The sequence below is a fragment of the Hypanus sabinus genome, chromosome 16, assembly GCF_030144855.1.
Source record: "Hypanus sabinus isolate sHypSab1 chromosome 16, sHypSab1.hap1, whole genome shotgun sequence".
Lineage (NCBI taxonomy): Eukaryota > Metazoa > Chordata > Chondrichthyes > Myliobatiformes > Dasyatidae > Hypanus > Hypanus sabinus.
Window position 1 is genome coordinate 68,919,608 of NC_082721.1, and position 26,716 is coordinate 68,946,323.

Consider the following 26,716-nt stretch of genomic DNA (forward strand, 5'->3'; position numbering starts at 1 on the left):
TGCAATCAAATGGAAGAAACCATAAATTAACTAGTGTTGCAAGCATAGTTTTTTCTCCATTCTCATGTTTTGATTAGCTTCTTTCTGACTTGACAGTACATTATCATGGATGTGGCCATTGCTCCGATCTGTAAAATTGAAGAAATAAAATATGTGAGGCACAATAAATGCCAGAGGAACCCAACAAGTCAGGCAGCATCTATGAAAATCAATAAATGATCAACATTTTGGGCCAAGACCCCTTCATCAGTACTGGATAGGCAGGTGGGGGGAACAGGAGAGGTAAGAGTGGAACCTGAGTGGGGAATGGAGGAAGAGGGAAAGGGGAGGGGGAAATAATTACCAAATATTAGAAAAATCAATGTTCTCGCCCTCAGGTGGGATTATACCCAGATTGAGTATAAAGTTCAAGGTTCAATATATATTTATTATCAAAGTATGTATGCAGTATCCAACCCTGAGAATTGTCTTTTCCAGTTAGCCACAAAACAATGGAAGCCATTCAAAGAAAAACATCAACTCTCCCACACACACAAAAGGTATGAGGTGTTGCTCCTCCAACCTGAGGGTGGTCTTATAAAACAACAGGTGCATCCTTTGTGCATTTATTTAATTTAAAGCTGTGCATTGTATTTTACCTTTGGAGAATGGGGAAATGCCAAATAAATAACGTGCAAATAATAACATGCAAATGTTGAAGAGAATAAATCGTGAACATAAGTTATCTAAGAGTCTTTGTGCTATGTTGTGCAGAAGCAGGCCCATCCACACAACTCATCCATGCCAACAAAGTTGCCTACCTGAGGTAGTCCTACATGCCTGTGTTTAGCCATCCCTCTACATTTTTCCTATCCATGTACTTGTATCCAGGGCATACCCTTTTCTCACTGTTACCATCAGGGAGGAGGTACAGAAGCCTGAAGGCACACACTCAGCGATTCAGGAACAGCTTCTTCCCCTCTGCTATCCGATTCCTGAATGGACAATGAGTCTTTGGACACTACCTCACTTTTTTAAAATTTATAATATTTCTGATTTTGCATGTTTTTAAAAAATATATTCAATATATGTAATTGATTTACTTGTTTATTTAGTATTATTATTTTATTTTTTCTCTCTGATAGATTATGTATTTATTAAGTTAACGAACATCACATGCTGGTGATATTAAACCTTTATTATAATTCTAAATGTCATAATTGTACCCGCCTTTAGAACTTCTGGGGAGAGAAGACTTCAGATAGAAATATACCATAGTTTTATGCCACATTTACTGAGCGGAGAGTTATTGAGGGAAGTAGGCAGAAAAACAACTAATGTCGTTCCTAAGTGGCCACTGCAAAAATCCTCAACACTTCTTGATTTGAAGACTTGTTTATTTATTTAACTTCAAGATGTTTAAGACCATGAGACATAGGAGCAGAATTAGGCTACGTCTATTCCTCCATTCAATCTTGGCTATCCTTTTCTCCCCTCCTCAACCCCATTCCTTGCCCTTCTCCCCGTAACCTTTGATGCCACGTCCAATCAAGAACCTGTCAATCTCTGCCTTAAATACACCCAACAACCTGGCCTCCACAGTTGCCTGTAATAATAAATTCCACAAATTCACCACCCTCTAGATAAAGAAACAGCCCCACATCTCTGTGGATGCTCCTCTATCCTGAGGCTGTGCCCTCTTCTGTTAGACACCCCCACCATGGGAAACATCCTTTCCACATCTACTCTGTCCTGGCCTTTAAGATTCAAAAATTTACAATGATATCTCCCCTCACCTTTCTAATTCCAGTGAGTACAGGCCCAGAGCCATCAAACATTCCTTGTATGATATCCTGGAATCATTCTTTTGAACCGCCTCTGGACCCTCTCCAAAGCCAGCACATTTTTTCTTAAATGAAGAGAGCAAAACTGTTCACAATACTCAAGGTGAGCCCTCACGGGTGCCTTATAAAGCCTCAGCATCACATCCCTGCTCTTGTGTTCTAGACCTCTTGAAATGAATGCTAACATTGCATTTGCCTTCCTCACCTCCAACTCAACCTACAAGTTAACTTTTAGGGTATTCTGCACAAGGACACTCAAGTCCCTTTGCATCACAGACCTTTGGATTTTCTCCCTGTTTAGAAAATAGTCAGCACATTTATTTCTACTACCAAAGTACATGACCATGTATTTTCCAACATTGTATTTCATTTGCTACTTTCTTGCCCATTCTCCTAATCTGTCTAAGTCCTTCTGCGCCTACCTGTTTCCTCAACACTACCTGCTCTTCCACCCGTCTTCATATCACCTGCAAACTTGGCAAAAAAGCCATTGATTCAAAGACACATAGAAACATAGAAAACCTACAGGACAATACAGGCCCTTCGGCCCACAAAGCTGTGCTGAACATGTCCTTACCTTAGAACTACCTAGGCTTACCCATAGCCCCCTATTTTTCTAAGCTCCATATACCTGTCCAGGAGTCTCTTAAAAGACCCTATTGTTTCCGCCTCCATCACAGCCACCAGCATCATCTAAATCATTGATTTACAGCTCAAGAAAAGAGGTGAAGATATTTCTCTATTTTCACCTCTGGAGTGTTATGAACGGTATTCCATGGAACAGGGGTATATGGGGTGTCAGGGAGAGGTAGTACCTCTGACGGGGAACACGTCGTACTCTTCTGAGTAGTTCGTCCACATTGGTCCTCACCTGACACTCAGCTCCGACCAGTGGTTCCTCGTAGCTGTTTGCATGCAACAGCGGCCACACCCCGGGCAACGGCTTCGACTGGCCGGCAAAACCTGGTGAGGGTAGCCGATGGACCTCAAACCCTCGGTGAGTTAGGGCTTGTCTACCTACGCGTGCGAAGACTGGATTCGGCGGACTATGCGGAGGAGACTACCACTTGACGGTCCAACAAGTAGAAAGGCGGACCCAGCAAAGCGTTGTGGAGCGCAAGTGAGACACGTAGGACACTGCTAGCCATCCACTGCATCCCGACTTATCTCCAGCCATCTCGACTCCGTCTTGCAACTGGATACAGATAGGTCGGGACGAGAGAGTGAGGCTGACGATTTGCGCAACTCTCCCTCACTTTAATCCAAGTCAAGCGCAAGTCACGACTCCAAACCCATTCCGCTAAAAAACTTCAAGTCCTGTGGCGATGGGCGAGTGGCGAAGCAGCAGGTGTGGATACACTGGAAGCTGTAGTCACAAACCTGCACACAGGCGGCCCAGGGCATTGGGTCGTTCTCCGCTGGAATGAAGCAGCAGTGGAGCTCGGCAGCCCCCTGGGTGTCTGAACAGTCCTCTTTAGGAATCACTCTGCTCACCTCCATGGAGGAAGGGGGCTAGAAAAGGTGCCTCAAACATAGCCTGCTTCATCTTACCCTGGCCAGCACACCGCAGCTGGCGGGGATCCCACTCAGCGGTCGAACTACAAAGAAGACAAAAGTGAAGGTTCTCAACCTTGGCACATGGAACATGCAAACTCTGCTTGACATCACCAAGGCTGTCAGACCAGAAAGAAGAACAGCACTGGACATCAAAGAACTAGCCCACTATAACGTGGACATTGCAGCACTCAGCAAAACATGCCTAGCAGACAAGGGCCAGCTTACAGAATGTGGTGGTGGGTACACCTTCTTCTGGAGCAGTCGCAGCAGCACTGAACGACGAGAGGCTGGCGTTGGATTTACCATCTGATCCCACCTCGCTCGTAAACTTGCCAAGCTTCCAGAGGGCATCAATGATCGCCTGATGACGCTTCGGCTCCCACTTGGCAATAAGAGGAGTGCAACGCTGATCAGCGCATATGCCCCAACGAAGACCAACCCAGATGACATCAAAGATAAGTTCTATGAAGAACTTGACGCCCTCATAGCAGCAGTCCCACAGTCAGAGAAGCTTATTGTCCTCGGGGACTTTAACACCAGAGTGGGGACAGATTATTGGACCTGGGAAGGGATTCCTGGGAGACATGGTATTGGCAAGTGTAACAGCAATGGGCTGCTGCTCCTCAAGACATGTGCTATGCATGACCTTGTCATCACCAACACCCTATTCTGCCTCCCTACCCGTAACAAGACATCTTGGATGCATCCACGCTCTAGGCACTGGCATCTGATCGACTATGTCATCACCAGAAAGAGGGACTGGCAAGACGTGAGAGTGACAAAGGCCATGTGTGGTGCCGACTGCTGGACGGATCATCGACTCATAGTGTCCAAGTTTAAACTTTGCATCCTGCCTGTGCGAAGACCCCAAGGTCAGAAGACTGCAAAGAGGCTCAATGTCTCCAAGCTGAAGAGCAGCGTAGTTGCAGAAGAATTTCGTGAAGACCTAGATAGCAGGCTGCTTGACACACCCCAGGATGACCACACCAGCATTGAAGAGCAGTGGACGGCTTTCAGAGATGCGGTCAACCGCATCTCGAACACCTCGGACCAGCAATCCATAGACATCAAGACTGGTTTGATGAGAATGACGAGGAGATACAGGCACTGTTGTCAGAGAAACACCGACTGTTCAGAGCGCACCAGAATGATCCCACATCACAAGCAAAGACAGATGCCTTCACCAGTGCAAGACAGAAAGTGCAGAAGAAACTCGGTGAGAAGCAGGATGTCTGGTTCAGCAATAAGGCCGATGAGATCCAGGGCTACGCAGACAGTCACGACACAAAGCGACGCTTTGAAGGCTATGTATGGACCTCAGTCCGCTGGCTCCTCGCAGATGGGACTCGGCTGCTGACAGAGAAAAAGCAGATTTTGGAGAGATTTTGGAGAGATGGGCTGAACACTTCAACCAGGTCCTCAACCGCCCTGCTGAAATCAATGATGAGGCCATTGCTCGCCTACCTCAGGTGGAGATCAACCTGGACCTTGACAACCTCCCGACAGAAGAAGTCAGAAAAGCCATTGGGCAGCTTTCTTGTAGCAAAGCACCAGGATCAGATGCAATCCCTGCTGAAGTCTACAAAGCAGGAGGCCCATTCATGATGCAGAAGCTGACTGAGCTCTTCCAGTCTATGTGGAACAAAGGAAAGGTCCCGCAACAGTTGAAAGATTCCAGCATAGTCCACATCTACGAGAGGAAAGGCAACCGCCAGTCTTGTGATAATCACCGAGGCATCTCCCTCCTGTCCATAGCTGGGAAGATCTTGGCTCGCGTCCTGCTTAATCACCTTCTCCAACACCTTGAGCAAGGTCTCCTCCCAGAAAGCCAGTGGAGAGCGTGGAACTGTTGACATGATATTTGCTGCACGCCAACTCCAGGAAAAACGTCAAGAGCAGAACAGCGAACTCTTTATGACCTTCGTCGATCTGACCAAGGCATTTGATACGGTCAGCAGAGATGGCTCATGGAAGATAATGGTGAAGTTTGGCTGCCCTAGCAGGTTCATCACGATTGTTCGGCAGTTCCATGATGGCATGATGGTGAAAGTTTTGGATGATGGTGACGAGTCAGAAGCCTTCCCAGTGACGAATGGTGTGAAGCAAGGATGCGTTCTCGCCCCTACACTCTTTAGCATGGTCTTCTCTGCTATGCTGAATGATGCCTTCCACGATTGTCAGGATGGTATACACGTCAGATACAGGACTGGTGATGGGCTATTCAACCTCCGGCGTCTACAGGCTGTTACAAAGGTAAAGGAGACCGTCGACAGAGACCTCTTATTCGCTGATGATTGCGCCCTCAACGCCAGCACAGAGCAGAAGATGCAGCGAGAAATGGACTGCTTCTCACGAGCCTGTGACAACTTTGGATTTACAATCAGCAGCAAAAAGACCAAAGTTATGTACCAGCCCGCACCTGGAAAGCCCTACCAGGAACCACACATCACAGTAAAGGGGCAGAAGCTACTAGCTGTCGACAGCTTTACTTATCTGGGCAGTACTCTATCACGAGCGGTGAACATAGATGCAGAGATCAGCAACAGTATTGCCAAAGCCAGTGCCGCCTTTGGGAGACTCCGTGAGAATGTATGGGAGCGGAGAGGACTCAGCCTTACCACCAAGCTGAAGGTCTACCGAGCAGTGGTTCTCACCACCCTCCTCTATGCCAGCGAGACCTGGACTGCCTACAGCAGACACACTAAACAGCTCAACCACTTCCACTTCAGCTGCCTCCGCAGACTTCTCCACGTACGATGGCAGGACAAAGTCCCAGACATGGAGGTCCTGGAGCGGGCTAGCACCCACAGCGTCTACACCCTCTTACAGAAAGCCCAAGGCAGATGGGCTGGCCATGTCGTCAGGATGTCTGACAGTCGACTACCAAAACAGCTGCTGTATGGAGAGCTGAGCCAGGGCAAGCTCTCAGTTGGAGGGCAGAAGAAACGTTTCAAAGACTGTCTCGAAGTGGCCCTCAAAGACCTTAACATCAATCCCAGTAGCTGGGAATCACTTGCTCTGGACCGCCCAACCTGGTGGAGCAGGACCACTAAAGGAGCGCATGCAGCAGAAATCAGACACACCGCAGAGGCTCAGAGGAAACGCGATGCGCGCAGGGCTCGAGCTACCTCCACTTCCACTGCAGCACCTACCCTCATGTGTCCCACAGATTGGCCTCACCAGTCACCTCCGGACCCACAGTCACAAACCCTCCACCTGACAGAAGTCATGGTCGTCTTCAACTCCGAAGGACGAACAACAACAACAATTCCATGGAACATGATTGTTTACTGATTGAACCATTTAGACTGAATTATTCAAATTTGTATATTTGCAAGAATCTGACATGTTCTGATGGGACACCCTTTCCAAACCTCATCTCTCTTTAAGATTCAAGGTACATCATTATCAAAGAATGTATGCAATGTATAACTCTGAGATGCTTCTTCTCCAGATAGCCATGAAACAAAGAAACCATGGAAGCTGTTCAAAGAAACACATCAACACTCCCTCGCACAAAAACCAACAAATCGTGTAAACGGCAACGAGAACGTCATCCCCAACCGCACGAGCAGAAAAAAACTAATCACGGAAACAGCAACAAGAACATCAACCCCAAACCCGTTGGCATTAAAATATATCAAACTTTGAACACATAGGAAACCTCTTTGGAATATTTAAATAGCTGAGAATAAATGCATTAATTGTTAGCAACATAAGTTAAAACTTATGTCTTAATAAGTTCAACACTTAGAATAGTTTCATTCCTGAAGTCCTCAAAATCCCTTTGGAAACAAGCAACAGCTTTGAACATGAATTGGATAAGAATCATAGGGCAGAAGTTAAATAATGTAATTGATGGGGGAGTATGAAGGAAGCGAAAGATTATTTTATACAAGTGCTTGCTGACGAAACCCTCTCCATCACTGAGCACAGCTGCGCGGAGTGCTATCGCAGGGAAGCAGCATCTATCATCAAGCACCACCCAGGCCATGCTCTCCTCTCACTGTTGCCATCGGGAAGAAGGTACAGGAGCCTTAGGAATCACCAGGTTCAGGAACAATTATTGCCCCTCAACTGTTCCCACAACCTATTGATTCACTTTCAAGGACTCTTCATCTCCTGTTCTTGATGTTTATTGCACAATTTGTTGTCTTTTTCACATTGGTTGTTTGTCCTATTGGGTGGCAGTCTTTCATTGATTCTATGATTTACTGAATACGCCTGCAAAAAAACAAATCTCAGGGTTGTATATGGTGACATACATGTACTTTAATACTGAAGTTACTTAGAAATTTAGAATTTGGAACTTTGGAACATAAATCAGTACTGCCACAGACCTTAGACATAAGCTATTCATCAGGCCTCATGTTGTGGAAGACCCTTCCCACAATGCAGATCCCATGAAGAAAGTTGGGGCACTCCTGGCTGGTGGATGAGAGGTGGATCAGTAACTGGTGGCGGGGGGGGGGGTTAGTTCCGGTGAAACCAACAGAGAGGGAGGTGGAGTTGCAAATTAATTCTGAGTGAGGATTGACCCAAGAACAATGGAAGACATCTTAGATAAAACCATTATTACCAGTAAAGCATATTCCAGATACATTAATTGTTACTGTAATTTAAGAAAACATAACATGTAGACCTCCAGGTTTACATGTTATTAAAGCCAATGCTGGCCTGGTGGGTAGAGTGGGGTGGGAGGGGGGGGGGTGAGGTGGGTTTGGTATTTGTATGAATGGCCTGGTCTGTATGTAGGACAATTGTGCCAATGAAAACCCAAGAAGTAGCAACCAGCCCATTTCATGTAAAAGTCTTAGGTGTGTGTGTGTATATATATAGCCAGGATGCCTAAAACATTTGCATAGTACTGTAGTAATGTTATGTATTGCACTGTATAGCTGCCACCATAAAAAAGCAAATTTCATGACATATGTGAATGATGATATACCTGATTCTGATATGGGTCTCTGTTGTGGACTGAGAGTGGGAAGGGTGCAGGGAGAGGGGAATCATGGTTGGGAAAAGGGGGAAGGGAGAGGGAAGGGAATGGGAAACACTCGAGAGACATTGCATAGTCACCAATAAACTAATGGTTCGGAATCAAATGACCTTGCTGGGGCTTGGGGCTGGGTGTGTATGTACCCTGACACCCCCTTCTGCAGGCACTCCTCTGCCACCTGTCCCACATCCCTCCTGTGGCACTGCACTCTCAACATTCCCAACATCATTTCCTCCTGCCAGATTTACCATCTTGCTCTCTCTATTTTATGTTGACAAATACTGTACCGTACAAAAGTCTTAGCGCTTTAGATATATATACGTTTCACACAGTACTGTATGTGTGAGTAGATTTCAGCCTGTAAACTGGTGTTAGAGTTCTGTCAGCTATTGAAGTGGGAAGAGCTTCCTCACCAACTCTGTTTTGGCTGTGGCAGACCCACAATGTACAATGAGCTAAACGTTAATTTCTCTCATGGCAATAACCTTTGAGGCTTAATTTTTTCTCATGGTTTCCTCATCTATAAATTCAACAAATTATTCAACAGACAAACTGAATCTAATTGGCGTTTCTTCACAACTAATTGACTTCAGCTTTGAGAATATCTTCAAAATCTTTTCTCTGAGACAAACACATCCTGCCTGTGATATGGTGACCAGAACTGTATGAAGTTCTTTAGCCATAACCAAATTACAGCTCATTAGAACTAGTAAAGCTTCCCCTCTCTCTATTTTGAGTCTTGCAACTAAACCTAAATATCCTAGACATTGCTGTGCTGGTGTTCTATTGATTGACATGCAAAGATACACAAAATATACAAAAACTTCAGTGAACTGTCAGATCAGCACAAGTGGTCCTTGGCTGCGGTCTACCATCGCTGCAGGCCTTGTCTGTGGCCAGGACAAAGAAATGAGCAGGAGAAGTATTGGCAGGACAGTGCCCATCCTTAAAAGCTCCCCCCCCCCCCCGGGCAATTAATCTGATTCCAGTCAGCCCTTCACTGCTTTGCACTGTAAACACTTTAAACCTCTTTTTATGAAGCAGTTCATTGATTTCAGCAAACAGCACCATCATACTCTCAGTGCTAACCAACAAGCTCCAAAAACTGGACCTTTGTACAGCTGGATTCTTGTTGGATTCAGTCTGCAAATGGATTCTTGACTTGGTCATCGGGAGACCACAGTCAGTGCAGATTGGAAATGACATCTCCTCCTCACTGACCTTTAACATTGATGCACCTCTAGGATGCCCACTTAGTCCACTGCTCTTCTCTTGCTACATCCACAGCTGTGGGACTAGGTACAGCTTGAGCACCATTTATAAATTTGTCGATGTCATAACTATTGCTGGCAGAATTTCAGATGGTGATGAGGAGGCATAAAGACGTGAGATGGAGCAGCTGGTTGAGTGGCGTTACAGTAACAAACTTGCACTCAACTTCAGTAAGACTAAGGAATTGATTGTGGACTTCAGGAAGGGAAAGCCGAGAGAAGAGGCACCAGTCCTCACTGGGGCATCAACAGTGGAATAGGTGAACAGCTTCAAGTTCCTGAGTGTCAACAACTTTGAAGATCGATCCAGGGCCCAACATATTAATGCAATTACAGCAAAGCCACAACAGCGACTATATTTCATTCAGAGTTTGAGGAGATTTGGTACGTCTCTCGCAAATATCTACAGATGTACCATGGGGAGCATTCTAACTGAGTGCACCACCATCTGGTGTGGAAGAGTTATTGCAGAGGATTAAAAAAAAGTGGCAGAAAGTTGTAAACTTGGCCAGCTCCATCATGGGCACTAGCCTCCCAGCATCGAAGACATGCCCAAAAAGTGATGTTTCAAAAGGGTGACATGCATCATTTAGGACCCCCATCGCCCAGGACACTTTCCCTTTACATTTATCAGTGATGAACTATTCTCTTGCTTCTTTACCCTCCCCAGATGCTTTGCCTCTCGTGGTTAAGAGTGCAGAAAAGGCTCACAAGGATATTGTCAGGACTGGAGAGCCTGAGTTATTGGGAGAGCTTGTGTTGGATAGGTTTTTATTCTTTGAAATGAAGGAGGAAACAGAGCAAACTCATGCAAGTGCTTTAAACTTATGAGAGGCATAAATAGGGTGGGCATTAACTATCTTTTCCCGGGGTAGTGGAGTCCAAAACTAAGGGGCGTAGGTTTAGAGAGAGAGGGGTAAGATTTAGAATGGACCTGAGAGGCAACTGTTCCATGCAGTTGCCATGGCCTGTTGGGTAGAAGATCCTTTGTCCATGTTAAGACTGTATGACCCTCCCTTCTCCAGGCTCAATTCCATTGTCATTTTCTTGTCTGCCTGACTAGTCATAATCATGGAACGGTGCAACATAGAAACAGGCCCTAGAGCCCACCACATCTATGCCAACCACCATGTTTATCTATACTATTCCCACTTCCCTGCATTAATTCGAGATCCACTTATGCCCTGTTCATTCAAGTACTAGTCCTATTGCCTCTTAAACATTCTTACACCACCTCCTCTAGAAGCTAATGTCAAATACCAAATACTCTCTTTTTAAAAATTAACTTCTTAGATAGAGATGGTGATGCTGTACAGGCCAATCCACCGCACAATGGATGTGTTGATGAACTATGCTACCAGCTTCCAAGGATGATGGAGAGACGCAGTCATCGAAGTCCTATGCTCCACTGAGGAGCTAAAGGCCCAAATAAGTAAGTCATGTGGTGTGTTTTCCTTCGTTAGCTGGGGGATTGAGTTCAAGAGCCGCAAGATAATTTTACATCTCTATAAAATCCTGGTTAGACCACACTTGGAATATTCTGGTCACCTCATTATAGGAAGCTTTAGAGAGGGTGCGGAGGAGATTTATCAGGATGCTGCCTGGTTAGAGAGCACGCCTTATGAGGAATGGTTGAGCAGGCTAGGCTTTTCTCTTTGGAGTGAAGGAGGATGATCCAAGATGATTGTAGGCATAGATCGAGTGGAAAGCCAGATATGCTTTCCTTGGGTGTAAATGGCTAATATGAAGGAAGGGAGTATAGGAGGGCTGTCAGAGGTGAGTTTTTTTTAAACACAGGGAGTGCTGAGTGTGTGGAATGCCCTGCCAGGGGTTCTGGTAGAGGCAGATACTTTAGAGTCATTTAAGAAACTCTTTGATAGGCACATAGCTGATAGAAAGATGGAGGGCTTTGTGGGAGGGAAGGGTTAGATTGATCTGAGAGTAGGTTAAAATGTTGGCAAAACAACATGGGACTCCACTATGCTGTAATGTTCTACATCAATGTTTACACTTAGTGGTCACTGTACTTGTACCTAGTGAGATGCCCGCTGGACATATGCTTGTGATCTTCTGCCACTGTCCCCACCCGCTTCAAGGTTCAACACTGACGGATATTTGTATTAACAAGCAGGTGTACCTAATAAAGTGACCACTGACTGTATATATCAGATCTGTTTTAAATCTTCTCCCACACCTTAAAACTCTTACATTAATTATCCGACTCTGGCTGTGCCTTTCTGAATCTCCATCAAGCCGTGTCCCAGCCTCCTCTGCTCCACTACAACAGCCAATCGATATCTTCCTCAGTTTAAGCTTTCCTTTCTCATCACAAGCTACGCTGCCAATATCTGAACTGTCCTCAAACTTCTTAACAATGCTCCCTTCAATTAAATGTACATCAGTCCTCTTTATATATTAACCATTTCCAATCACTACTGCTTTCTTTCTTTCTTTGAGAGAATGCAGGGTTGACATGCACTCGGTGGCCACTTTATTAGGTCAGTAAATGCAAATATCTAATCATCCAATCATGTGACAGCAACTCAATGCATTAAAGCATGTATTTATGGTGTAAGAGTTCAGTTGTTTTCAGACCAAACATCAAAATGAGGAAGAAATTTGATCTAAGGGTCTTTGACTGTAGAATGATTTTTGGTGCCAGACAGGGTGGTTTGAGTATCTCAAAAACTGCTGATATTCCAGGATTTTTATGGACCACAATCTCTTGAGTTTATGGAGAACAGTGGGCATCATTTCCATGGTGAAAATGCTTTGTTAATGAGGGAGGTCAGAGGAGAATGGCCAGACTGGTTCAAGCTGACAGAAAGGTTACAATAACTCACATAATCGTGTGCTGCAAAAGCGGTGTGCAGAACAGTATCTCTAAATGCACAACAGGTTGACCTTGAAGTGGATGGGCTACAGTACCGTAAGACCACAAGCATACACTCAGTGGAGTGGCCGCTTTATTAGGCACTGGAGGTGCTGAATAAATCAGTCACTGAGTACCATCTAATTAGTTAATCCCCTTAGCGCCACACATAGTCAATATTCCACTGTAAATATTTTCACTTTGCGACTGTAATACATTACCTCAAATAGAGCTGTTCCCAAGGCAAACATACCAAACAGAGTAAGGTTTTTCCACAGAAAGTTCCGTAACAAGTTATTGCAACTCTGGAAGAAATAGAAAATATTATTTCAATTGTTTGGCTTCATTTCCTTGCCCTCTTTTTCCTCCCTTAAAAGATATCAAAATACAGAAATCCTACAACTGGAAACATTGCAGGAGGTGTATGATAGGGAAGCATTTCCAATCGCCTGCTTCTGGCAGCGCTCCCATTGTCAGGAACAGGGAACTGGGATGTGAACTGCGAGCAACACCAATGTACCAGCTACTCTTGCCCAGAGTGTGCCAACCAGCTGTATACCACTTGCATTCTTGATGGTTTAATTAAAACAAAACAGGACCTATTGACAGACGCTGGCTGAGATAGGTTTTTGAGGAGAACTTCTGCCGAGATTTCAGGAATCCTAGAACTCTTGCCAAGCTTTATGTCTCCCAGGGATTTCAGGATGGTTGATGAAACTACACAGAGACCCTCTCCCCACTGGAATTAAGTTAACACTTAATTAGTTAATAGGGCAAAAACTGGGCTCATCCCAGAAAGAGGATCATCTTTCAGCTTTGCCACATTTCTACTCTTTCAAGAGGAACATTAACATGGATCTCCTTAAGATCTGAATTGGTTGCTTCTTGTCAAAGATATTTACTTCATTCAGTGGCTGATTGCCAGGTCAGTGTTAGAACTGTGGCACTCATCATAGTTCCGATTGATTCTGCCTTTTGTTCACAAAACCCATGATCTGATGAGATGAGCACTACAGTTAGCCCGCTGCCTCCTTCCTGAACGAGGCTCCGCACACCTCCTGTAGCACTGGCTCAAGATGATGCTCTTGCCTCTGAGTCACATGGTGGGTTTGAGCTGCAACGTGGGACCATAGGGATTCTTGTTGGCAGCATGTTTTGAACGAGACTTTAAGTAATGAAGTTCTGTGCTGGTAAATGTAAGAATCAAATGGGTTTTGTCTAGAATACCCCACTTGTTCCCTGGTCTACAATTATCATTCACTAACAGCAAGAACTAGGTTAACTTGTCAAGATTTCATTCTGGTTTTGTGCATCCTCTGTGTGAAAATAGACTGCCTTGTTTAAGCCTCACTTTAAACAGTAAAACACTGAAGGGATCAATGAGGCCATCAAATGGTTTGATGATTTCAAGTTTTGTTTTTATCCTTTTTGTTTTTTTTTCTTAGTTTGGATGAACTCTGCTAACCTACAGATTATGGGACTGAGCTGGAAACTTCCACTCCTATGTTGTACAAGGCTGATTTTCACCCTTGGCTTAGTTTGGAGGCAGAAGATTGTGGGTTCAATCGACAGCAGAAACTCTGGGGTTGCACATTAGTGCAGGTTCCTACACAGTTCCAGTGTCATAGGTTCACAGCTGACCTGTTGGTGTGGACATCGTACAGTTTCTTTTTAATCAGGTGTTTCCTTTGGTTTCCGCCCACATAGGTTGATTAACTATTATAAATAGCCTCTGGCGTAGATGGGTCTTCAAATAAGAGAATATAAGCTCAAGAAATCCTGCAGATCACAAACAAGAGGAAATCTGCAGATGCTGAAAACACACACAGAGTAACACACACAAAATGGTGGAGGACCTCAGCAGTTCAGGCAACATCTAAGGACAGGAATAAATAGTCAATGTTTGGGGCTGAGACTGTTAAAAGTAGTCGATAATTCGGGCCAAAACCCTTCAGCAGGATAAATGAATGGAAAGCAGTGGGATCCTGTGACCAATGGGGATGCTCTGATCTAGCACAGACATCTGATGTATGGGTGGAAGATGCATACCATACAAGGATCACTGTCAAGGAAAGCAATATCCATCATCAATGGCCCCCACCATCCAGGTCTTGCTCTCTTCTTCTGGCTGCCATCAGGAAGAAGGTAAATGAGCCTCTGCCATTGAGTTCTTGAACCAAAGGGGATAACTTCACTCAACTTCACTCACCTCCACACTGAACTGTTCCCACAACCCATGGATTCCTCATCTCGTGTTCTCAATATTTATAGTTTTTTTTTCCTTTCTCTGTTTGCAGAGCTTTGTGTCTTTTGCACATTGATTGTTTGTTCACCTTTGTTGGTGTAGTTTTTTTATTGATTCTATTGTGTTTCCTTGTACATACTGTGAATGCCCACAAGAAACCAAATCCCAGGGTTGTATATGTGACATATTTATACTTCAATAATAAATCAACTTTGTGCTTCGAACTTTGAAATGTCTCTGTCCAAAATGTCAACTGTTTATTCATTTTCATAGATGCTGCCTGACCTGCTGAGTTCCTCCAGCAGTTTATGCTTGCTACTCTGGATTTACAGCAACTGCATACTCTCTTTTGTTTCTAATTATTAAAATAGTGATATGATTGATGATAATGCCTCTGCTTTTCACTGCTTTAACCAAAGGCCTTTAAAAGAGTATGACAGTTTCCTTGAAGATTCAAATTCAGTGGATACAAGTTGGGCCATCAGTTAATTGGGACGTTAATTGGGGCAGCCATTTATTTGGGACAACTCTTAAAGAACAAGAAGTAATCAAGAAAATAGCTGGGATTCCCCTTATTCGGGACATTGTACCACTTTAATCGGGACCGGAGAACGTTGCCACAAGGTTTCTAACTTGTGCCAGTCATGTGCATTCAGGTGACTGTCAGGCACTACACCGTGCTTAGAACAAAGAGTTTTTAAATACCATCAGTTGTGTGCATTTGTGTTCAAAAAGCATTAATGTTTGTCACTGATAGTTGGCAAGAAATAAATAGCAAGACAACAGAGAACTGTCTTGCTCACTAAGATTGCAAGCATTCAGGCTTGGAGATGCCAGAAACAGACAAGGGTGAAAATGAAATGATTTCACCACTTCAACAAGTTAGAAACTACAAAGAATTTGAAGGTATCGACAATCACCTTGAATGATACAATGAAGATGAAGACTTGGAGGATGCAATTATCAAGTGCGCAGTATGAAGGCAGTCTATTATCTACACTAGGTGTCTATGCTGATTTTGTTCATTTATAGTCAAAAGAACACAGCAACATCCACTGAATGAATTCCTCGTCAATAACACTGTGGCGACCCATTTCCTGGCGCATCCGAACCGACTCACAATTAGATAGCCTACGGGGGTTTGTGAGCACAGGGCTTTGGAGCCTCTGCGCCATGGGGGGCCGGTTGACAGAGGCTTAAAAGTGAGGCTGAAGTTTTCGAATAAAGTTTTTTCCTTCGACTGCAGTTACCGACTCCGTGTCGTAATTTTAGCGCTGCGTGTAGCACGCCGCTACAACACAGTATTATAGCACTGTAGTGTTCAGTAGTGTTCTAATTTGTTCTGCATTTAATTGCACAACTTGTTACTCAGTTAAATGGCGGTTTAACTTTTTTTTATACCTTTTTAATTACTATGAACCTTAAGCTAATAGGAGGCAGCCACTCAATTGGGTCAAAATGCATTGTTCCCTTATGATCTAATTAATACGAATCCACAGTATCCAGAGATTTCTAAAGGGTTAAAAATGTATACAGTACCTGCACCCTATGAGGTATAATGCAAGGACCAGAACTGAAGCAGCATGATCCGGGGTAAGTATTTGTAGTGTTGGTGAAATATGAGTTTTCAAAATCGATATAGCCCATGATTCCACAACATCTGAACTGGAAGGGAGAAACATTTGAATAATTAGCTTATTTAAAGATATTTGTAGTGTTAGAATTTTCATTCATCATAAATTGGAGGACTCCTTCTGTTCCAACCGGCACCAGCGGACCTTCCCAGTGGCCAGACATTTTAATTCCGGTTCCCATTCCCATTCTGACAATGTCGGCCCACGACCTCCTTTTGTGCCAAGAAGAAGCCACCCTCAGGGTGGAGGAGCAACATCTTGTTTTCCGGCTGGGTAGCCTTCAACCTGATGGCATGGATATAGATTTCTCTGCCCTGTTAAAAAAAAAATTCCCCCCCCCACCCCTCTTCCTCTATTCCTCACTCTGACCTTTTAATTCTTCTCACTTGCTTATCACTTCTCCGTGGGTCCTCTCCCCACCCTTCTTCCCTCCCTCCTGCAGTCCTCTCGCCTCTCCTATCAGATTCCTACATCTCTAGCCCTTGACTTTTCCCACCACCTGGCTTCACTAATCAACCTTCTATCTAGCTTCCAAACTGACCCTGAACCTTCCTTCTCAGTCCTGAAGAAGGGTCTCAGCCCGAAATGTCCACTGTTTATTCATTTCCCTAGATTCTGCCTGACCTAGTGAGTTCCTGCAGCATTTTTGTCTGCACTGCCTCATTTTCTGTTATCTAAGATTTCTAAAGAAGCTGAGAGAGTTGGGAGTGAAAATCATGCATTATTTGTTCTCGGTCAGAATCAGTATTAACGCCACTGACATACGTTGTGTAATTTGTTGGTTTTGGGACAAGAACAATGCACAATACAGAAAGGTACTATAAATTACTGTATATATATATATATATTATTTCTGTAATCACATGCCCAATGCATATCTATTGCACCAGGACGTGACCTCCTCATTCTCGTCCCTGGGCATTGCCTTCTTGTGATTAGCTAAAGGAAGTGGGATGTATTTATGTTTTAGAAATTGTGTTTTAACATAACATGACTAAAAAAGAAACCAGCTGGAACTATTTTTCCCCTGAAAGTTGCAAGTGACAGGCTAAAGAATGTGTTAGGGAACTCTGACTTTGACCAAGGCACCTGAGATCTGTGAAAGTCACTTAGGGCTCCAGTAAGCTGAGCATGAGCTCCAGGTCAATGTAAAGCATTAGGAAAGCACTTACATTGAACACAACTGTTCCAGAAAGTCAGTACCTGCATTGAGTATTTTCTTTTTCTCATCTTGGAGTAATCTCCGACTTCATTCCTCTTTTCCTACTTAGTCATCATCAGACCTCCTTCTTGTCATTCACGAGCACTGTCCAGCCTCTGAGTCAGCACCACCGTCACTCAGATTCCCCTCGTCTCCACCCTCTCCTCTTCCTTGTTCGCCTCATTACCCCGGAAGCTGAAAGTTTGTTTTATTCCAAACTTACCACATTATAGGAAGGATATGAAAGCATTTGGGTGGGTGCAGAGATATTGCCAGGATGCTGCCTGGATTAGAGGGCTTGTCTTAGGAGGGTCAGTTCAGGAGCTAGGACTTTCCTCCTAGGTGTGGAGGAGGATGAGGAGTGACCTGCTAGAGGTGTACAAGATGATAAAAGGAATAGATTAAGTGGATAGCCAGAGGCTTTTACCCTAGGGCAGAAATGGCTAATACGAGGGGGCATAATTTTATGGGGATTGGAGGAAAGAATGAGCAGGGAGGGAGGGGGAGGGACATCAGGGGTAGGGTTTTTAGACAGAGAATGGTGGAGGATAGAATACCCTGTCAGGAGTAGTGGTAGAAGCTGATTATGTACATTAGGGCAGGGGTACCCAGCCTGGAGTCCACAGACCCTTTGGTTACTGGTAAGGGCCCATAGTACAGAAAAGGTTGGGAACCCCTGCATTAGGAATATTTCAAAGATCCTTAGATAGAAACATGATTGATAGAAAAATGGAGGGCTATGTGGAAGGGAAGGGTTAGATTGACCTTAAAGTAGATTAAGATGTTGGCACAACATCATGGGCCAAAGGGCCTGTACTGTGCTGTCATTTCCATTATCTATGTTCTGATGAAAGGTGTCCGATCCGATTTTGGTTCTCCCCCACAGAGAATTTCCAGCATGTGCTGCATTTATTTTTATGTTTCTCTGGCGGCTTACTGGGTTTCATCCATTCACATCCAAGTGAGGGCCTTTACTTTGTAAACCATGATCAACTGAAGAGTAATGCTGTGGTTGATGAAGCTCTTTCATGATGCAACCATCTGCGTGTTCTTGTGGACAGGGCAACTCATATTTCCGTGGTGAAAATTTCTGCCCAACAAAGTATACAGAAAAACAAAACTCACTTTGATAACTCTAGGAGCCTAACTAGACTACTGCGGATGCTGAAAATCGGAAATACTAAGGGCCCCCACCAAACCAGGACTTCTCATTATTACCATCAAGGAGGAGGTACAGGAGCCTGAAGACACACTCTCCATGTTTCAGGAACAGCTCCCTCCCTTCCGCTATCAGATTTCTGCACTATTTATTTATCTTTATAAATATATATTTCTTAACATGATTTATAGTACATTTCATGTTGTGCACTGTACAACCGTCCTGAAGAAAATCTCATGACATATATTACTGATTCTGAAGGGAATATAAACCGCTCTGGGCTCAGCACTTAATTACTTACTTACAGATGTTGAGCATCTCCAGTCTGGTATTTTAAATCTACAGAATTCATACTCTTCTTCTCACCTTGTGATTAGAGAGCTCTCCATTCTCCTGTGTACGCCTGCTCCCCTTTCACCGAAGTCTCAAACACCCTTCACACAATCTCTGCTGGACTCTGCCCTCTCACTGACCACTTTTGCCCTTCAACCCTTCCTCTGTGTTTTATATTTTACTGAAGTTGCAATTTTCCCAGTTCAAATGACCCGGAAATTTGGATTCCCCTCCAGTAGGGGAATTTGTTAGCTTTTGCTCTCTATCAGTTTTCCAATATCTGCAGCATTTTACTGTTAGCAATTTTAAGAAAATATGTGTCTCACTACTTACCTTTTGCATCAGACTATCAAATGTGTCAGTTATCTCCTTATCTCTACCGTAGTCATTTTTAATGAACTTCTGGAACCAATTTTGAATATGGTCCATTAACACTTCAGACTGGAAAACAGAGTGATAAAGAATCAAGTGAAAAGTTGAACCTGTGAACATAAGGAATTTCTCAAAACCTCTCAGAGGTATATTTATAGGAAGCCCCTGCATTATACACCCAGCGGTCACTTCATTAAGTACACCTGTACACCTGCTCAGTAATGCAAATAGCTGATCGGCAAATCAGACGTTAGCAACCCAATGCATAAAAGAATGCAGACCAAACATCAGAATGGGGAAAGAAATGGGATCTAATTGGCTTTGACCGTGGAATGTTTGTTTGTGCTAGATGGGGCGGTTTAAGTATCTCAGAAACTGCTAATTGCCTGTGATTTTCACGCACAACAGTGTCTAGAATTCATAGAGAAGGGAACAAAAAACAGAAAAACATCCAGTGGAGTTCTGTGGGCAAAAATACACTGCTAAAGCGAGGGGTCAGTGGAGAATGGCCAGACGGGTTCAAGAAGATGGGAAGGTAGCAGTAACTTGGATAACCACACGTTACAACAGTAGTGTGTAGATGAACATTGCTGAATGCACAACACATCGAAACTTGAAGTGAACAGCCTACAGCAGCAGATGGCCACTGACATACACACAATGGTCACTGTATTAGGTACAGGAGGTACCAAGTAAATCGACAACTAAGAGTAGATTTAATCTCAGCATTCTGCTTGTTGGCCATTTAATTGAGGCATATTCCACAAAATATCATAGTCACGGAGGTAATCTACAACTTCAGCTATGACAACCGAGTTTCTGATACTTCATGTTGTTTATTTTTATCTGTTAGTATCCTTTGTGATATAGTTCACTGATAAAATCTCACAATTAAATCAGTTTCGGTCATGTGCTTTGGGTAGCGGCGTGTCCAGCCTGATCCGATAACCGTCCCCTCTTTTGAGGTTACACCCAAGGCCCCAGCCCCTGGAGAATGAGTGTCTGGTATCAGCAGGTGTATTGAGGGGGTTTCCAGGGGTGATGGGACCATCAGGGACTTAAGAGTGTTGTTGTAATGGTATTGCTTAATGTAGTCTTGAGTATCATATCAACACACACAAAATGCCGGAGGAACTCAGCAGGCCAGGCAGCATCTATGGAAAAGAGTACAGTTGATGCTTCAGACCGAGACTCTTCAGCAAGACTGGAGAAAAAGAAAGATGAGGAGTAGATTTAAAACGTGGGGGAAAGGGAGGGAGAAACACAAGTGGTAGGTGAAACCGGGAGGGGGAGGGATGAAGTAAAGAGCTGGGAAGTTGATTGGTGAGAGAGATACAGGGCTGGAGGAGGGGTGATCTAATTGGAGAGGACAGAAGGCCATGGAAGAAAGAAAAGAGGGGAAGGAGAACCGGAGAGAGAGGAGATTGGGTATTGTATAAATGTTATTGTGATATTGTAGTCATTGAATAAACTTTGTAAACCCATAGATTCACAGAGAAAATCCTAAGATTAGGATCCATATGAACTAAACCATAGAAAATATATTAATGAGATCTGAATTTCAAAATCTAGAATTAAGGAATACAAAATACTCCATGCTATCACAGAAATTGTTTGAGATTAAATGGTAAGCTGAATTTGCAAAATAATTTAGTCTGTTGATAAGGTTTATCAAGTACTGTATATAGAGTCACAAGTCACAGAGAAAGCGAGCTTGGAATCAGGTGAATCGGACCCTTTTGGCCCTCTCTGTCCATCATATCTGTCAACCACTGACTGACTTTAAATCCTTTTCTCATTCTCCACACGTTCTCGTGAACTACCCCTTTAGTTCACTACATACACACACACACACACTCACACACACACACACACACACACACACACACACACACACACACACACACACACACACACACACACACACACACACACACACACACACACACACACACACACACACAAACACTTTGGGATTTGGGAGAAAACCAAAGCACCTGGAAGGTAAATATTCACAAGGAGTGCATGCAATTTCCACACAGACATTTCCCACCATCGCCTGTAAGGAGTTTGTACATTCTCCTTGTGATAGCATAGGTTTCCTCCCACATTCCAAAGTCACATGGGTTAGTGCATTAGTTGGTCACACGGGTGTAATTTGGCAATGGGCTCGATGGTCCTGTCATCATGCTGTATCTCTAAAAATAAACAAACAAATGAATAAATAAAAGGTCAGGGTTGAGCCTGGATCTCAGATACAGCTCTGAGTGTGCCTATGTTGCCCAGAGAACAACGGCATGGTTTTGTTTTTTGGCCAACTGTCATCACTCTTCCCTTGCCTCCTTTTCCAAATGCACTTACACCTGAGGAATCCTCTCCCTTGCTCACCAGTAATCAAATATAAGAATCTTTCAGAATGAAATGTTTATTCCTGAGTGAATACTGACCCGGATTATTAGTTGGTTTATCCATACCAGATTACAGCCGCTCATATCTGACAGGTTTGCACTTACAAGAAGAAAGCAAATTGTAATCCCTTCCCTTCTCCTCCGCACCAAAGGCGACGGAAATTGCTTAAATGTTAGCTTCAGTAAGAACAGCTAACTCAACGTACACCAGCAGACAAACTTCAGCACATTGAAGCCACAACACCCCTGTGGGATTTCTCATTCAACCTTTACCTGCATCGCCGAATCTGATCAACCATTCTAGTCATCCTGTCCACCCATCTTCCAGCTATCACCTTAGTAATTACACTGCACTGTAAGCACCTAAAATAACGCTGTTTATATTAGAAATAATTGTTGGTATTTATATATTTATTCCATATCTGTACTTTATACTCTAAATTTATTTTATATAATTCTTCCTTATTTATCCTTTTTGAATTTTGTTTTTTGTTGGATGTCCTGCCAACACACCACAGCAAGTTCCAAACACGTGTAACTGTACGTACATGGCAGACATGAGCTGATTCTTGATCCTCTATCCTTAAATAGATTTCTTTTCCTGTCAGATATCACTTCCTTATCAGAGAATCATTCACTTCAAAGACCCTTACCAGGCTCGAAAACAGCATGAAAGTCATACCAGCCACAAGCTGAGCCAGGAAGATCACGAGCATGATCAAGAAGAACTGGAGGGAGAAATAGAAAAAATCAGCAATTCTGTTTGCGTTTCTAATGGTATCTTATGAATTCAAAGTACTTCCAAGTAACAAGTTTGTACATTTTGTAAGAAAGAAACAGATTTTAATTCAAGGTGCGTGTATCTGTCACATTTGCAGCTTTAACAGGATCCTGCACTGAACACCAAGAAAGTAGGTGGAAGGCAAATCCCACACTTACCTCTACCTCCACCCTCTCCAAAGCCTACACAACAGCAGCAATTTACCTACCAACTCAAGCACGTTGTGTTTTATTCTATTTATTTTATTTTGGGATACAGTTCCGTGCCGACTCAATACACCCATGTGATTAATTAACGGAATAGAGTTTGGAATGTGGGAGGGAAACAGAACGCCTGGAGGAAATGCACATGGTCACTGGGAGAATGATTTACAGCTAGCGATGGAATTGAACCCAGGTCAGCTGTAACAGGGTTATGCTTCCACTATACTCCCATGCTGCTATGGTTTTGGCTTTCTTTAAGAACTATATAATCTACTTATTTCTGACCTGACTTACATTATTCTGAAGTGATTACAGTAATACAGTGGACCATGAAGACACATAACGTTTCCAGATATTTTCTCTTCTCCCCTCTCGTGTTAGGCACAAGATGCAAAAGCCAGAAGCACATAACACCAAACTCAAAGACAACTTCAATCCCAAAGCTAACCCGACTCTTGAATGGAGCTCTTGTACGATACGATGGACTGTTGGCCTCACAATCCATCTTGTTCTGATAAGGTAAACTTTATCATTTTCCTGTGCTGCTCTTTTTTTGTTCAGTTTTACACTTTATTCTCCATTGTTATTGTTTCATCTTTTTCTCGGCCAATGCACTGTGTCAAGACAAGATTTTCACTGTTAGTGCATGTTAGACCAATGCCAATACCAACCAATTCAACCAAAGTTCAAAGTATATTTGTTATCTAAGTTCATTTATGTCACTATATACTACACTGAGATTCATTTTCTTGTGGGCATTCACAGAAAATGCAAATAAACACAACAGAATCAGTGAAACAAATGTGGACGAGTGACTAATGTGCAAAAGACAACAGACTGTGCAAGCACAAAAATGAATTAAAATAGCAAAGTAATAATATGTAATAACTGAATATTAAGGACATGAGATTGCAGAGTCCTTGAAAATAAACCCATAGGTTGTGGAATTAGTTCAGTGCTGAGGTGAGTGAAGTTATCTACTCCAATCCAGGAATCTGATAGCTGAGGGGTAATGACTGTTCCTGAACTTGTAAGGTTTCGCTGCTGAGGTAATGGTTCCTCTGTAGCAGCAATGTTTGGGTTATGACTCGTGATAACGGGGCTTTGGGTTGTAAGCCATCCAGTGAGAGGCATGCTGTTCTTTCTTGTGGGTCTGGGAGCAGGGACTTCTGTCGGGGAGAGATGGGGGGAGAAGTTGCGAATGGGGAGAGTTGGTAGACCGCCAGACGGAGTGGACTTGGAGCGAGGGTCTGAGGGTCGCTACGCTCAGAGGAGGTAGACGGGGAACAAATGAACCGTGAGCTCCAACCTTTGCGCATTAGACTGTTTAATGAGAATGGTCCCCATTTTTTTGTTTCTTTACTAACCATATAGTCAAATTAAAAATTATAAAAATCAGTCATTTAATCACGTATCATGCACTGTCTGTTATTTCGGGGTACTGATTTGTAACGGGGAACACATCATGCAGCATCCACACAAACAAGATTTCTTAAGTTTGGTCAGGCCGGAGGCTACTTTCCCCTAGATTAAGCCGCTAGCTGAACTGAGAGCTGCTCAAGAAAAGATGCATCAGAGAACGCTATACTCACTGTCAGCAACATGTACTTGTTTTCTTTCCGTGCCCCGTAACACGCCAGGAAGCCAATGATGATTAACAGCGAACCTATTAAAATGCAGAGGTACGATACATTCTCTACCACCCTCAGGGGCACTGATATGTTCCACAGGATTACAAATACATATCCAGCATCCACTTTAATCCAGACTCCCATTCCAAATAAGGCAGTTCCTCCCATCTGGAAAAGACAAAATCTTTACCACTGAAAAAGATTTGTGTTTTTACACGAGTATTCGTTTCTAGCTTAGAGAGGTCATTCACATCATGAGGAAAGACTTGCATTTACAGTTTGATTTTCGTAATGTCTCCAAATACACTTTGGAGCCAATGGAGAGACACGTGAGAAATGTGGCAGCCATTTTGTGCGCAGGGTGATCTCACACCAACAGTAACAGTTGGATATCAAATGAGGGATGCATGTTGGCTGTGGGGATAAGGATCCTCACACTGGGAGTAATTTGCCTTCTCTTTTTCTTTATAGCTGTCACATGGAGTTCTTCAAATTCACCTGGGAGGGTGGACTGAGTTCGTGTTTGATACAGGGGACAGAGCTGCTCCTCCTCACTGCAGCACTGAAGAGTCAGGCTCGATGACTTAGAAACAAATAAAAGATATTCCATTCAAATCAAATCTACAAATAGATTAATGCCAAATTCTGAGGAATTTTGGCAGCGGAAGTGCTTAAATATATTTCCCTCATGGGAAATCCAGCATTAGGGTTATTATCTCCCAATAAGGGACCATCAATTAACAATGGAAAGGAGGATGAATTCCATCTACCTGATCATGATTCCCTCTACCACGGACAGTGTAGAGGCATTGGGAAATCAAAACCAAGCACGCTAAATTTGCTGTAAGGAGCTAAATTGTAATCGATCTGCTGGTTGAAATATCGAGGTAGTAGTCCATAGTCATGTGCTGGTGAATTACATTCCGTCATGAATACCTGATCTTTTAGGACACGTTAGGTCCTGATGCTTCTGCAGTCCAAGGTCTCTTCAGAAGGCAAGAATGAGGCATAAAACTAATTCCTAAATAATTTTGGTGTGCTGAGCAAAGAGCAAAGCGTAACAAGTAGAAGCAGCATCAAGAAAATAAAGACAAAACGGATGAAAATGCAGTTATGGTCACCTCGTGCTCCAATCAGAGACAACAAAACTTCCAGTGACAACAATTAACCCATCAAATTGCCTGGCTTGGGTGACAGGAAACTAAAAAGCTTCTGGAAAAACTGTGCCATAACTACTGGAAAATTCACTGAACTGTTACATGTATATAGGTGATTATAAAAAAAAATTACAAGTAAGCTTCGGAAAGTTAACCTACAAGGAAAAAGCAAAAAAAAAGTTCTACATGCTAATCTTGACAGCGGGCTCCTTCTCAATCCTGTTGTTTTCAGTTGGAATAGCTGTAGGATTAGACCACTCAGACGTTTAACAGGATAACGGCTGATTCGGTCTCAGTTCCACGGCCCTGCTTGCTTTCCATAGACCAGGACTAATTTACGGCCCAGTGACCTGTCAGCCTGACTCTGGAACATAACCAATGCCTACACAACTCTGCATTGTAGATGGAATCATGACCAGGGAGATGGAATTCATCCTCCTCTCCATCATTAATGGATGGTATCTTATTGGGAGATAATGCCCCTAATGCTGGATTTCCTGTGAGGGAAACAAGTTTAAAGGGCACTTTTCTTGCTGAGTTTTCTCAGAATTTTCAGGAAGATTATGCTTAGTATCGACTCACTTTGCATAGCTTACTGTACAACTGGGCATCATACCACTTTGTCCCTCTTTCAGTCTATCAATAATGTTGCACCAATCTGTAGCACAAGAACTTCAAGTAAAATATTCATTTATATACTTACAAAGGTGATGCAATTGAAAGAGAATATTAATATCTTCATTGCTGAATATAAAACCATCGCTTTCTTTGTGTGTTGTGTTATCTGATAGCAAAAGAAAGTAAAGTTGATTTTATTCTATATATTTATTTTGAAAAGAGAATTCATTCAATAGAATTCAATAGAATAAAAGAGAATTCTCTTCAATAGAGCAGGCAAGAATGATTCATTGCAGTGATCTCCGCCTCAGAATTCTTTGGTGACCTTATTGTTGGGGGATACGTTAAGGATGTAGCTTTAATGGCCAGATTTCTAGCAAGTTAGGAGATAAAAGAGATTCTGCAGATTGGAGCAATGCACGCACACAGCTGGAGGAACTCAGTACATCAGG

At 43.3% G+C, this 26,716-nt stretch overlaps 1 protein-coding gene across 1 annotated transcript; it reads right to left on the reverse strand.

The window, feature by feature from the left end:
- On the reverse strand, nt 1-26,406 carry LOC132405860 (tetraspanin-1-like). The gene is made up of 7 exons (XM_059990852.1): nt 26,350-26,406; nt 24,451-24,657; nt 22,528-22,602; nt 19,428-19,535; nt 16,307-16,432; nt 12,744-12,827; nt 1-128 (listed from the first exon to the last, which is right to left on the reverse strand). Exons 1-7 carry the CDS (start codon nt 26,404-26,406, stop codon nt 63-65), a joined length of 723 nt encoding a protein of 240 aa, XP_059846835.1. The 3' UTR covers nt 1-62.
- Between the last annotated feature and the right edge of the window lie 310 nt (nt 26,407-26,716).